The sequence below is a fragment of the Mytilus edulis genome, chromosome 14 (assembly GCF_963676685.1).
Source record: "Mytilus edulis chromosome 14, xbMytEdul2.2, whole genome shotgun sequence".
Taxonomy (NCBI): Eukaryota; Metazoa; Mollusca; class Bivalvia; order Mytilida; family Mytilidae; genus Mytilus; species Mytilus edulis.
In genome coordinates this window covers 9,364,908-9,380,829 of record NC_092357.1, presented here as the reverse complement: position 1 = coordinate 9,380,829, position 15,922 = coordinate 9,364,908, and the positions used below count along the sequence as shown (strand labels likewise).

Sequence of the window (15,922 nt, the reverse complement as noted above, 5' to 3'; positions counted from 1 at the left end):
CCGTGAAGATAGATATAAAAAGATGTGTTATAAGTGCCAATGAGACAACCCTCCGTCCAAGTCAAAATGTGTAAAAAGTAAACCATAATACTAGTAGGTCAAAGTACGGTCTTCAACACGAAGCCTTGGCTCACACCAAACAGGAATTGCATAACAAAGCACGAAAAACGGCTCAGCATTTAGGTACTTAGCTGGCCTCAAACTCCAGCCTATCATAATGCCGCCTTTTACACATATGTTTATAATTGAGGATGACTAAAGGGAAATTGTCAGAGACAACAACCCGACGAAAGTGCAGAAAACAGCGGAAGACTACAAATGGGTCTTCAATACAGCGAGCATATCCTGACCATATAAAACATTTTGTTAGTTACGGCCCTACGCATCATTTGAAATCTGTGGATAGTTTTCATTCGGCAATCCTCGGTACAGAATCTGCTACTCTTCTTAGATGAGGGTATGGAATCGGCCGAGTTGAGACGAATGGGTAGTTGTCTCACGTACATCATCCTTTATTTATAATGTGACAAATTCTAAAATATAAAAAAATACGAAGCTTGCACCAAAAAGCTAAGCTCACAGGTGTATCCTGGAAACAGGCCAGGTCAATGTTTGATAAAACTTACTTTTAATACATACGTGAATATAAATCAACATTTATTAATAGGGGACTGCTTGTGAATGTGAATGAAACATTTATTATTATCTTATTTTCGTATATATAACATGAAGTATGTTTTACATTGTAAACTTGTTTAGCACAATGCATTTTTTAAATTTTATTTTGTGTATAATACAGACATAGGATAAAGATGATGGTTGTATATTTTTTTACAACACAAGTCTGCAACTACGGTTCTGAAACTACGTTTAGTTGCGACCCAGTTTCGAAAAACTAGCGAAATTTATGTTTTAAAATAACGAAACAAGAATATGCCCGAAGTACACGGATGCCCCATCCGCACTATCATTTTCTATGTCCAATGAACCGTGAAAATGGGATAAACTCGGCATTGAAATTAAAAATATCATATGGGTAACATGTTTACTAAGTTTCAAGTTGATTGGACTTCAACTTCAACAAAAACTACCTCGATCAAAAACTTTAACCTGAAGCGGGACGGACGTACGGACGCACGGACGAACAAACGAGCGGACACACATACCAGAAAACATAATGTCCATAAATGGGGCATAAAAATGACATCTTGTATTTGACAAAATAAACAGCTGTTGCATTTCACAGCCAGTAAAATAGATAAGGTCAAACATTTAGCATGTTAAGGTGGGTGCGTATCAGTCCTTTTGAATTGGTCAGTAAGTTGTCATTACTTTGCGTGCAATATTTTTGTTAAGCATGCAAAGAATGGCATGTATTTTTTCCTGCCTTCTTCTGTACACTAAAAACACGATATTAAACTTACTATAATGTAACAGTTTTGTTAGAACGGGAATCATGTAAATAATTGAAAGCAACAGGTCGTCATGTTGCGAAAAGTGCAAAGAACTTAGGTTCCGAAAATACCGGAAGTGAGCGACGACTGGTGGATAACCTGCCTATGGAATCATTCGTCTCAACTCGGCCGATTCCGTACCCTCATCAGAAGGAGAGTAGCGGATTCTACCGAGGATTGCCGAATGCCTATGGAATATTTATCAATCTAAAAAACCGAACCACGCTAAAAAAAAAATAAAAAAATCAAACTTCGTATCTATACATCACAAATGAAGCAAAACACCTAACTGCGGTGGTTAGCACTGCGCGGTTTGAACTTCACAAAGTTATTAATCTTATTTGGTGCCAACAGCATCAAACAATGTTTGTAATAAAAAAAACTAGAGGTTTTAAAGAGCCTGTGTCGCTCACCTTGGTCTATATGAATATTAAACAAAGGACGCAGATGGATTCATGACAAAATTGTGTGTTGGTGATGGTGATGTGTTTGTACTGAACATTCTTGCTGCTTACAATTATCTCTATCTATAATGAACTTGGCTCTGTAGTTTCAGTGGAAAATGTTAGTAAAAATAAACAAATTTTATGAAAATTGTTAAAAATTGACTATAAAGGACAATAAATCCTTAGGGGTCAATTGACCATTTTGGTCATGTTGACTTATTTTTAGGGTCTTACTTTGCTGTACATTATTGCTGTTTACAGTTTATCTCCATCTATAATAATATTCATGATAATAACAACAACAAAAATTCTGGGGCAGCAACCTAACAACGGGTTGTCCATTTCATCTGACAATTTTAGGGCAGATAGATATTGACCTGATAAACAATTTAACCACAGTCAGATTTGCTCTAAATGCTTTGGTTTTTGAGTTATAAGCCAAAAACTACATTTTACCCCTATGTTCTATTTATAGCCGTGGCGGTCATCGTGGTTCGATGGCCGGGTCACCGGACACATTTTGTAAACTAGATACCCCAAAGATGATTGTGGCCAAGTTTGGATTAATTTGGCCCAGTAGTTTCAGAGGAGAAGATTTTTGTAAAAGATTACTAAGATTTACGAAAAATGGTTAAAAATTGACTATAAAGGGCAATAACTCCTAAAGGGATCAACTGACCATTTCGGTCATGTTGACTTATTTGTAAATTTTACTTTGCTGAACATTATTGCTGTTAACAGTTTATCTCTATCTATAATAATATTCAAGATAATAACCCAAAACAGCAAAATTTCCTTAAAATTACCAATTCAGGGGAAACAACCCAACAACGGGTTGTCCAATTCATCTGACTGAAAATTTCAGGGCAGATAGATCTTGATCTGATAAACAATTTTACTCCTGTCAGATTTGCTATAAATGCTTTGGTTTCAGAGATATATAAGCCAAAATCTACATTTTACCCTTATGTTCTATTTTTAGCCATGGCGGCCATCTTGGTTGGTTGGCCGGGTCACCGGACACTTTTTTTAAACTAGATGCCCCAATGATGATTGTGGCCAAGTTTGGTTAAATTTGACAAAGTAGTTTCAGAGGAGAAGATTTTTGTAAAAATTAACAGACGACGACGACGACGGACGCAAAGTGATGAGAAAAGCTCACTTGGCACTTCGGACCAGGTGAGCTAAAAAGTGCTTATTCGAGAAGCTGCCGTGACAAGAAAAATTAGCACTGATTTGTAAAATATCATTTTCTGAGGATTAGATTTTGATTAACATGTAAAGTGTATTGCACTTTTTGTTTTACATGCAAATCGTGTGGTAGTCGAATGATATAAAAACGGTTGTAGTAGGTTTTCGATTAACTCGAATAGTTCTACGCCCTCTAGCGGCCTAAATCCTATCGAGGGCTTGAGCAATCGGAGACCTTTTAGACGGAGATCGGCGGAATATAACGACTGTTGTACATTATAAATATTCACAGATTAATCATAGTTTAAAATAACAAACCGGTTATGCAGTTTTAGAGGGGTGTTAAACGGCGAACACGGAAAACGGAACGGAAACGGAAAACGGAAACAGAATTTTATTATTGTTTTTTTTTTTTTTTTATCTACATAGGCATATGTTTTATATAGTATTACACATGTTCACAAGTAACCCAAAGGAATGAATTTAAAATAAAAGATTATAAAGCATAAAGTATTAAAATAATTACGAGGAGATGATGAGACTATGTTTTTGAAATATTTGATATTAAAGTCATGTGTACGTCGTTCATGCGATTCAGGAAAGTCTGTTCGACGTTTCTTTAAAAAAAGGTTTGATCAATTTCAAGAAGATAGCAACCCAACAACACAAAAAAAATCTATATAGGCCTAAACAGATTGACATTGGCCTCGATTCTATAAATAGGTTGTCAAGTAATAAACTTTTGGGGAAATCCTCTGCATTATTTTATTCTGTTTTCTTTCTTCATTACCGTGAATCAAGATGAGTGTTGTGGTGTATCTTGTTGTCAGATGATTCTGCATTGGTGATTTTCGTTGTATCTTTTCTTGTATAATGGAAAGAAAACGTGAAAGAAACCTAATAGGACAATGGTGTATGGACAAAATCCAATATGGAAACCAGGGAACTAGAATAGAAAATTGTACATACTTTAATTTTATGAAAAAAAAATGACAAAATCTCTCACTACACAAAGCCTTTCTCGCTCTTTTGCAATACTCAAGGATTTGTATAGTAACTCCTTGCAATACTGAAGTTTGCTGTTTGGTATTCAGGTATTTCCATAGAAAAAACATTATATCTCATAGAATTCAAATCAATAAATACGAATTGATATGCAAAAAGTGGCCTAAATGGAAAAATCAAATTGTCTACGCTGCTTCAAATATTATGCCGCTGAAGTCTTCTCTGAAAATTCAATTTTGCATAGTCAGCAGTTAAAGGCCCCGAAAGAAATGACAATGTAAAACAATTCAAACGAGAAAACTAACGGCCTTATTTATGTACAAAAAAATGAAGTAAATATAAATATGTAACATACAAATGTAGAACAAACGACACTCGAACCACTGAATTACAGGCTACTGACTTGGGACAGGCCCATGCATACAGAATGTGGTTGGGTTAAACATGTTAGCAGGATCCATACCTTCCCCCTAACCTGGGACAGTGGTATAACATTACAACTTAAGAACGAATTTACTATACAAATAGGCGTAACTCCTCAGATGGACACAAATACAAGTGGACGTGGTCGGGTACTTGTACATCACAATAACAATAAGACACTAGACGGTACAGATTTGAGAGTACTCGCAGTTAACTGACAGATATTTCAAAGCCAATAACAACTAATAAAAGAACCATGCATCTAAGACGTAAAGCATTGATGATATTATAATAAGCTATAGACGGTAACACAATTACGTTGGTCTATACTATATATATGCTGCAGCATCTTGCAGAAAATGCATGTTTGAGATACTTAATTTGCGGAAATGCACAAATGTCTCCTGTTGTCCATTCATCGGATATCAAGCTGGCATTGATGATTGTGGAAAAATTGGTGAATAATAATATGATAGCTGCTAATTCATTTCATATTTTTTAGGTCTATTTTTTTTACATTCTATGGCCTATTTCTTCTGTCCCTCATACTTTTTATGTATTAAATCCATATTCTAATTGTGTTCTCGCCCATATTTAATTTATTATGTCTTTCCATTTTGGATGTAACGGTTTATTTAGTGGTACATATTTAGTTGATGTCTTCTATATTGATACAATTATAGTGAAATGTTCATTCAATGTTTTTGCTCTGTCATGGTCGTTTTCTGTTGGTTCTAAGACCTGCTTTAGTCTTTAGTGGTATACTTTGCGAGAGTTCTTTTTTATCTGACCTGACACTACTAAGTGAGCTTTCTCGTCGCTTGGCGTTCGTCGTCTCGTTTCGTCTTTAAAGGTTAACTTTTACAAAATTTCTCAGTCTCTGAAACTACTGGGCCAAATGTTATTGAACATATGTCTTTAAGGGAGTCGCCTGATAGTTTTGGTTAAACTTTGCAACAATTACTATTGGTGTATCTAATTTAAAAACTGTGTTGGATAACCCTGCCTGTCAGACAAGTTAGCCGACATGGGTTAAATTAAAACATAGGGATACAATGCAAGTGCTGTCTATTAAGAGGCGCTATGAATAACGAAAACCTGATGTAAAAAACATGTATAAACTAACATCGGACTCGGACTTCTTTTAAAAAGAGTTTTACTGTGTGTATGCTTCATATATGTTTCTTTATTCTACATTCCCTAGCCTGTCCCAAGTCAGGAACTATTGGCCTTTGTTAGTCTTCAGACTGTCTTTATATATTTTTTTAATTTATCTCATTTATATTTTCTGGAGTTTAGTGTGATGCCCATTTTCACTGAACTAGCACACAATTTTATTTAGGGGCCAGCTGATACCACTTTCGGGTGCGGGATTTTCTCGCTGCGTTGAAGACTCATTGGTGGCCTTCGGATGTTGTCTGCTCTTTGGTAGGGTTGTTGCCTCTTTGACATAATCCCCGTTTTCATTCTCAATTTTATTAGAATGATGAGCTATGCCTAATGTCCATTCACGTAAAAACAGTCAAATGACTTCTTACAGGAGTTATCGACCTTATTTGACGAATTTTCTCACTTGCATGTTCGCCTGTTATATTGACATATATGGTAAATAGATAAAACTTTTAATAGCAAAAATTAAAAGCAAGACAAGATCTATTGATTTTTATAGTTCTTTATTTCCCCCTTAAATTCGGTCTATAAAAAAGTTTCTTTCCGTTTCCGTTTCCGTTCCGTTTTCCGTTTCCGCCGTTTAGCAACACCCGTTTTAGAGATATATTTATTTGAAAACACCCTTTTTTATTAATCTATCACAAGACATGAAATTAGAAATTTAAAAAAAAATATTTTAGACAAGTAAAAAGTAAAAATGCCCAAATCAGAAAATAATATCAGTATTTTCAAGTTTCTCTCGTCGCGTTTATGAGCAAACTAGATATTTTGGAAAGGGGTGAAAATTCCGATGATTGAATATAATACCGCTGAGCGGAGTGACGCGTAAAAAAGATTCGACGATCTGATGCTAAAAATTGATACATGATGTTTTTTAGTTTATAGGCAGCCAAAAAACGGGGGTACGTTCTGTAACCACCACTATCATTTCTTTGACCACAATTCCTTGATATCATCTTGAATTTTAAATGAAAGAGGATATGTGATAAATTCAAGCGAAAAAGAAATACGCCGGTCATTTTCCAATATTCCAACGACTTCAGATTTTATTTATAAACTTGAAATTTAAAATTAAATGAATCATTTAAATAATGTCATGACCGATATAAATTATGACTAAAAGTCAGCAGTAAATTGTTGACGATTGTCACAGACGGTCTTGACCTTTTCTAATTTATTTTTCATATTATTCAGCTTGTTTTGCATAGAAAGTTGAAAACAATGTACTGGTATTACCATACTTAGTGTTTGTTTACTTTAATATTCGTTTATCCTGACATACGTATCCAATAAGATATAATATATTGACAATGATTTACAACTTCATATTTGGTCAACTAGAGGTCAATTTGTACATAGTCTTTTACAATATCTCCCGACTCTTGCCTTTTCTACCTCTCTCCTCTCTCCATATGTGATGCATATTTATGTAGCTATCGCCAAATCATTTAAAATCAGATTTCATAATTTTTTTTATCTCATATATTGTATGTATTGTTTTATGGAAATAATTCATTTAAAAAAGTTTACACCCAAAGCTTAAGGACGCCTCCGGGTGCGGGAATTTTTCGCTACATTGAAGACCTGTTGGTAACCTTCTGCTGTTGGTTTTTTTTTTTTTTTTTTTTTTCTATGGTCGGGTTGTTGTCTCTTTGGCACATTCCCCATTTCCATTCTCAATTTTATCTTCTTCTTTTACACGAATATCTAGATGCTTCGAACAAGTATCTAGATTCATTGCATAACCATCTAGATGCTTTATACAAGTATCTAGATAAACCACACAACTATCTAAATGCTTTACACAAGTATCTAGATACACCGCACAACCATCTAAATGCTTTACTCAAGTATCAATATACATCATGCTTCACACAAGTAACTAGATACACCAAACAACCATCTAGATGCTTCACACAAGTATCTAGATGCTTCGTACAAGTAATTAGAGAGGCCCCTCATGGGGGGGTCCTAGTAATCACATAATCACCATTTTTTTGCCAATATAATCACATAATCATTAAATATTTGCTTATCTTTAGTAATCAAATAATCATAAACTAAAAATACAGTCCTAGGTAATCAAATAATCATGAAATATTTGGCTTAATAATCAAATAATCATTAAAAAAACGGCCAAGTAATCACATAATCAAAAACCCCATGAGGGCCCTCATTAGATACACCGCAAAACCATACATTAGATGCTTCGCACAAGTATCTAGATACATCACACACATATCTGGATACATCATATAACCATCTAGATGCTTCGAACAAGTATCTAGATACATCGTACAACAATTTACATGCTTCACACACGTATCAAGAAGATTCACATAATTATCTAGATACACCACACAACCATCTAGATGCTTCACACCAGTATCTAGATACATCACACAACCATTTTGATGCTTCACAACAGTATCTAGATACATCACACAACCATCTAGATGCTTCACACCAGTATCTAGATACACCACACACATATCTAGATACATCACACAACCATTTACATGCTTCACACACGTATCAAGAAGATTCACACATTTACCTTGTCTAAGATACATCACACAACCATATAAATACTTCACACAAATATCTAGATACATCACACAACCGTCTAGATGCTTCGCACACGTATATAGATACACCACACGATGTATCTAGATGTTTCACACAAGTATATAAATACATCAAACAACATACATAAGATAAGTTGAACACTTATCTATGAAATGACTTCGAGGTCAGACGAACCCAGTCTGTATGAGAGACTTTAAGACGATGCAACGATTCCATATTTAAAATATAATTTTGCCGACCGGCAATAAAGCCGTCACTAGAATGGGGCTTCGGTTTGGTTTTGCGGGATGTATAAGAAAGCACCCACGTCCGGGCAGAATGGGGACTTGTTGTCTGATGATTCTTGTAGTCGTAAATTATCATAGGTGGTTCCAGTGGGCTGAGGGTCCAGCCCCCCCTTTTTGAGGGAATCACCGAAGCATGACTGGAGCACGCCCCTTTAGGTCAGTCAGTGGATCATCCCTTATAGAAAAATTGGATCTGCCAATGAGTATAGAGAGTGACAGGCTCTCTGTAAAAACCGTAGCAACTAGCAACAACTCTTTGCCTTCACACTAATTTAATTAACACTAAAAAATGTCAGTTTTGTTCAAAACAACTAGACGTGTAACCTCCATGTAAGATGCATTGTAAAGTTCTAGATTGCGATGAATTTATGCTGTGTTTGACTTCAACGACAAGTTTCATTTATTTTGGTCACCATAACAGGCCTCTGAGTTTACATTTCTTAAAGTAGTTTGTCAGTGAATTCCCAGTATGTATATAGATATAAGAAGATGTGGTATGACTGCCAATGAGACAACTCTCCATCCAAGTCACAATTTATAAAAGTAAACCATTATAAGTCAATGTACGGTCTTTAACACGGATCCTTGCTTGTAAATGATCCTGTTAACCTTTGTATAATGTTGTAGTAAGACTATGTAAGTCAAACAAAGCGTAAATTTATATTTAATACTAGGGAAGTGTGATCTATTTGACAATGAGGCAACTATCCAACATACGAAATCTAGAGAAATATAATGCTCTCTCACAAGGCTACGACCTGTAAATAAGAAATATAAGGAAACTAAAGTTAGAAGATGTGACAACTCTCCAACAGATACCAGAAAAAAAAACATCATAAAAGTAGCAAATACATACACCACAAGTACAAGGACAGCCTATTGTATCGATCCATACAAGATGATACAATACTGCATGGCGAGCAACAATCAATTTAAAAGAAGACGATATAGGATGACTGCCAATGAGACACTACTAGTTTCACATACAAAATCCTTGTTTATTAAATGTTTAACCTACTAGGCATTTCTTTATTATCGAATACAGCTATGATATTTCTAGCTGTTAATTCTGACATTGCACTCCTTGCCTTTTCTGTCGCACTACCAATATGAGGTAGAACCAAACAATTACTTAATGTTAATAAAGGACTGTCTGTCGGTAATGGTTCCGGATTTGTCACGTCAAGTCCAGCACCGGCTATCTTACCACTTTTTAAAGCGTTGTAAAGATCATCTTGATTCACTAACCCTCCACGACTAGTGTTGACAAATATCGCTGAAGTTTTCATTTTATTGAAAGCTTCCGCATTAAATAGTCCCATGTTATTTGCTGTTAAAGAGCAGCATCCCAAAATGAAATCAGAATGTTCCAGCAAATAGTCAAAAGAAACAAATTCAGCATTAACCTCCTGCTCATTCTTCGACTGACTGTTTCCACTATAAACAATTCTAGAAACACCAAATGGCAGGAGACATTTTGCTACAGCCAATCCGATTCGACCTAGTCCAACAATGCCAACAGTTGCGCCATCTAAGCCATGTCCTAGCATCCATATAGGATTCCAAGTGCCCCAACTACCATCCTCTACGGCTGTCATTGCTGTAAAGATAGATTAGTGACGAAATCGGTGTGTTTTAATTGTAGACTACTGATGATGTTGCAGAAGGATCGGTGTGATTATATATTCTACATAGTTGATACAGGTTAAATTGTTGATCCAAGAATTTCACTTACATAGTACTTTATAACACAGGCACTTGTCTCAGATTTTTTTTCCTATATACCTTAATATAACATTAAGATATATAGGGGGAAAAATCTGAGACAAGTGCCTGTGGTACTTAAACAAACCTATATTCTGTCATATTTATGTATAACATTAGTTTAAAAGTAAGGCTGTACACGAAGAAACGGTGTTGGTACAATGCACATTCTTATTTTACTTCCAGACTAAATCCAAATTTATGCAAGGGTTAATAAAGTACATTGACTAAAATATCAAGTATCAACACGTGAATGGTCCCATATCTATCAAACAAACAAAATAGACAAAAAACCGTCCAAAAAGTGAAAACTAACAATCGGAAACGAAAAATGATCTCGTAAGCCGTATATATTATATAGAGTTTTCTGTGTTAAACTGAAAACCGGTTTGGTTCTTGTAGTGCATGTACCGATTTTTTTTGTGTGTCATGGATGGATGTCCCATGTCCTCCTTCTTTTCTGTTAAAATATACCCTTAACATGCAAAATAGGCCCTAAACATACGAACATCTTTTCTTGTTTGAATTGTTTTACATTTTTCATTTTGGGGCCTTTTATAGTTGACTATGTGGTATGGGCTTTGTTCTTTGTTGAAGGCCGTTCTAGAAACACCAAATGACAGGTGACATTAACATTAACAGGTGACCTATAGTTGTTAATTTTGTGTCATTTAGTCTCTTGTAGAGAGTTGTCTCAGTGGCAACCATACCACATCTTCTTTTTTTTATATCTTACCTTCTTTTAATCTCCTTGAGGTTGCTAAAAGCAAAGACATGGTCAGTTCAGCTGTCGCATTGGTCAACACATCCGGAGTAAAGCCGACCGGAATGTTTCTTTTTTTACATTCTGATATATCAATATGTTCGTATCCCACCGACATCGTACAAATTGTCTTTAATTGAGGACCTGAAATGAACAATATATATTATTGGCTATTTTCACAAAAAAATCAGAGAATCTCGTTTGTACCTGAATTTGTTATTTTTATCTTTTGTTCTCGACTCCTAGTCGAGATTAAGAATTGAACGATGGACAGATAGTGCGTGAATTTTTCAGTCTTGCTTCCTGATTGGAAGATATTACGAGACGTGAATAATCAAAGTTTATTGATTGGTTAGGACAATCCAAACCAAGTAAATGTCCTTCAATCCCGTAGAGTATCGGATTTGTCCTCTCTATTTTAGCAATTAGATTTTACACAGGTAACCTTTATCTATAAATAGTCGAATCTTCTGGAGTAAACAAAAAAAAACAACGTTAAACGATAATAATTCATAGCGTGTGACAGGGGCGGATGCAGGAATTTTCGAAAGGGGGGGGTGCTAACCCAGGGCAAAGGGGGGGGGGGGGTGCAGGGGGGTGCAAAACATATGTCCCGATACAAATGCATTGATCGGCAAAAATAAAGGGGGGGTGCGCACCCCCGGAACCCCCCCCCCCCCCCCCCCCCCTGGATCCGCCACTGTGTGACCTCACGTGTGTAGTAAAATTTGCTGATTGATGCACGTGGCTATTCTAGTAAATGAATTAATCTACAAAGCGAGAGCACTTTCCGTTTTCATCAGATAAGAGTCGAATAGCCTTTTCAAGGCTAACGCTTGTTATACCTTAACACTCAATAATTATAGAAAAATGTTGACGAACAATTTGAGAAAGAACTGTCTGGAAATGTTTATTAATTAAATTAAAAGATAAAGAAACTTTATATATAAAGACCAATATATATAAGACCAAAGGCGGATTTTCAAAAGCATGGAAAGCATCCAAATAATACACAACAAGAAACTGAGAAGTTAAAAGCTTATGACAACTTTCAAGGCTACATTACATTTTGGATAAAAAGACTCAGCAAAACACTTTTTTTAATTTTTAGAACTATGAAATTATATTGTTACTCGTTTTGGGAAATAGTCTCCATTTGACTGATTGTTACGGAAGAGATCATCTTTAATAATTGATCTTCCGATCTGAATACGACGGTCTACGCAAGGAAGAACTTTATCAAACATTTACCATGTTCATGATGTTGACGTATTCAAGATAAATATTATACCGGCAATATATTGTGTTTGCGAAAATTCGTTATTTTTACAGAATATTGTTTTCGTGTCAGTTTACCAGAATGCCGAGCTATATTTTTTTAGATTCTTTACTAATAAATTCACACATACCTGCCGCATCTAAAACATCTTTATCAATTTTATCTGTCAACAAACAGAACAAAGCGTCTACCCCTTTGACACCTCTGAGTAGCTCCTCTGGTGGAATCCGGTCTTCTCTATCCCATTGGGACACCACAAACTTATCTTTAAGTAGGTCAATCCCTCGTGCAGGCACTCTCCTAGTGACAAATACCTTTGGACGAGCGTCAGTAGCCATAGTCTTTGCCTGATAAGTCAAATAAGTCGTTGACACACGAGTAATTTTAACTGCCGATTGGTGTCTTATCAACAGTGTTATCATGGTTTGTATACAAGGGGAAATAACTCTAAATGAATTGTTTCATTTTACGTTGAGGTTCAAAGCAGGAAAATACGGGAAAAAAAACCACGTAAATTACCAGCAGTGTATTTATTTACCATGTTTACAGAAAACATTTATTATGAAATTTTGTAAATCACTACTAGGTGTGGGGAAAAGAGCAACAAACCTTGCCACTCTTTTAGAACTTGGGAGATTTCCTTTACATTTTGATATCATCAAATCTATGATCAGATACCGGCACCGCCTTGAAAATTTGTTGATAAGACATCAATCGGCAATCCTTTCCCTTACTAAAAGACGGACAACCTATAGGTGCTCAGAAGCTGATCAGTTATTCGTGCATCAGACTTTTTTGTGTGCATTTTCTCGTATCATTTTTAAATCGTATAAAAGAAACTTTTTGTAAATCTCAAAATCAAACGTACAATCTAAATAACTAGCTGACAATTTAATTAGTGATTTCAAATACTTCCATATATAAGTTTTCTTCTTGGTTGGATATGATCTTCCACAAAATACACAGTGTTTCGAATATTTCTTAATTAAGGCAATGCTTACGTTATTGGATGGTATTTCAGAAATATTATCATATTTATAATGCATTTGTTGTTCGTTGAACTTAACCGTACGAAACGGTATAATTACTAGTGTCGATAATGTGAAATGTGTACAATTAATATAGGTCAGATATACAATCAATCAAATATTTATAAATACTCATTAAAATGTTAATCGGAAATGGGGAATGTGTCAAAGCGACAACAACCTTACCAAAAAGCAGAAAACAGCCGAAGCCACCAATGAGTCTTCAATACAACGAGAAAATCCCACACCCGGAGGCATGCTTCAACTGGCCCCAAAACAAGATAAAGAGTTTTGATGACCCAAAATTCCAAAAAAGTGTGCCAAATACGGCTTAGTTTATCTGTCTGGGATAAAAATATATATATATATATATTTCCTTAGTATTTAGAATAATTCATACTTTTGCAAACAGTAAATTTATAAAAATAACCATATAATTAATATACATGTCAACACCGAAGTGAATCGAATAACTACAGAAATAAAAACGAATACGTTAAACAACCTAGATCAGCATATAAAATCACCGAACATTAGAGCTCCCTAGTCAAAGTGTGCGTCAGAGGTGACTTTCTGTTTAAAAACAGAACGAAAAAAAAAAAAAAAAAAAAAAAAAAAAAAACACATGGCGAAGCGAAACGAAACGCTTTTTTCATTTTTCGTCTATAAAAATATTGAATGCCTAGCTTTGACAGTTGATGTCCTTATCATATATTTTGTTATTGAATCATTGAAATTGGAATAGTTGTTATTGTGGATCGTCTGAATATCAGTCTCAAATAGAATTAGTCATTCTTTTGTCATTCTTTCATTTGTGACTAGGATTTCTCTGTCCCGCCTACAGTAGTGGGCATAATGTTTTCTGGCCTGTGCTGCCGTCCGTCCGTCCAAAATAGGTTTATTTTGTTTGTTACGGTAAATTGAATAACAAGCTGTGTTCGCATCAACTTGAAACTATTAATCTAATATGAAAAAGAAGATGTGGTATGATTGCCCATGAGACAACTCTCCAGAAGAGACCAAATGACACAGAAATTAACAAATATAAGTCGCCTTACGGCCTTTAACAATGAGCAAAGCCCATACCGCATAGTAAGCTTCAAAACGCCCCGAAATGACAATGTTCAACAATTCTAACGAGAAAACTAATAAGACTATATATCAGAAAAGGTACATGTGAAAATTCTGGTAGCAACAATTGGTTTTTCGATGTGACAGGAATTGTTTACTGAAATATCTTGTGCCTGAACTATTGTTATACTGAGAAGACACGTGTCAGGAATTTTTATACTGAAATGTCAAGTGACAGGTATTGTTTTACTATAATGTCATGTGACAGGTATTGTTATACTAAAATGTCAAGTGACAGGTATTGTTGTACTGAAATGTCATTAACCAGGTTTTTGTTATACTGAAATGTAATGTGACAGGTATTGTTTTACTGAAATGTCATGTGACAGGTATTGTTATACTGAAATGTAATGTGACAGGTATTGTTATACTAAAATGTCATGTGACAGGTATTGTTTTACTGAAATGTCATGTGACAGGTATTGTTATACTGAAATGTAATGTGACAGGTATTGTTATACTAAAATGTCATGTGACAGGTATTGTTATTCTGAAATGTCAAGTGACAGGTATTGTTATATTGAAATGTCATGTGACAGGTATTGTTATACTGAAATGTCATTAACCAGGTTTTTGTTATACTGAAATGTCATTTACCTGGTGCAAGAAAATTGGTACCGTTAATTTTATTACTACCACTGGGTCGATGCCTCTTCTGGTGTACAATTAGTCCCCGAGGGTATCAACACCCCAGTAGCCAGTACTTCGGTACTGGCATGAAAATACGGATTTTTTGTGTTATTAAAATTTACTGTTACAAAATGATAGAAATTATTATAAATTAAGGAATGTAATTCCCTCATGCAAAGCTCTGATTCCTTTCACGGATTTGGCTATACTTTTTGGACCTTTTGGATTATAGCTCTTCATCTTTTATATAAGCTTTGGATTTCAAATATTTTGGCCACGAGCATCACTGAAGAGACATGTATTGTCGAAATGCGCATCTGGTGCAAGAAAATTGGTACCGTTAATTTTATTTTATTACTAGGTATTGTTATACTGAAATGTCATGTGACAGGTATTGTTTTACTGAAATGTCATGTGACAGGTATTGTTATACTGAAATGTCATGTGACAGGAATTGTTATACTGAAATGTAATGTGACAGGTATTTTTATACTGAAATGTAATGTGACAGGTATTTTTATACTGAAATGTAATGTGACAGGTATCGTTATACTGAAATGTCATGTGACAGGTATTGTTATACTGAAATGTCAAGTGACAGGTATTGTTATACTGAAATGTCATGTGACAGGTATTGTTATACTGAAATTTCAAGTTACAGGTATTGTTATACTGAAATGTAATGTGACAGGTATTGTTATACTGAAATGTCATGTGACAGGTATTGTTATACTGAAATGTCAAGTGACAGGTATCGTTATA

At 35.1% G+C, this 15,922-nt stretch overlaps 1 protein-coding gene across 1 annotated transcript; it reads right to left on the bottom strand.

The window, feature by feature from the left end:
* Nucleotides 1–9,549: 9,549 nt before the first annotated feature.
* On the bottom strand, nt 9,550–12,817 carry LOC139502418 (glyoxylate reductase/hydroxypyruvate reductase-like). Its single transcript, XM_071291870.1, has 3 exons — nt 12,502–12,817; nt 11,066–11,236; nt 9,550–10,165 (listed from the first exon to the last, which is right to left on the bottom strand). Exons 1-3 carry the CDS (start codon nt 12,791–12,793, stop codon nt 9,567–9,569), a joined length of 1,062 nt encoding a protein of 353 aa, XP_071147971.1. The 5' UTR covers nt 12,794–12,817; the 3' UTR covers nt 9,550–9,566.
* Between the last annotated feature and the right edge of the window lie 3,105 nt (nt 12,818–15,922).

What these genes read in the sequence shown, in the direction of transcription:
- LOC139502418 (XM_071291870.1), bottom strand. Translation starts at nt 12,793, where the DNA reads ATGATAACACTGTTGATAAGACACCAATCGGCAGTTAAAATTACTCGT. An exon ending in AGATGTTTTAGATGCGGCAG is followed by an intron (nt 11,237 to 12,501) that starts GTATGTGTGAAT and finishes TGTTCATTTCAG; the next exon opens with GTCCTCAATTAAAGACAATT. An exon ending in CTCAAGGAGATTAAAAGAAG is followed by an intron (nt 10,166 to 11,065) that starts GTAAGATATAAA and finishes CTATCTTTACAG; the next exon opens with CAATGACAGCCGTAGAGGAT.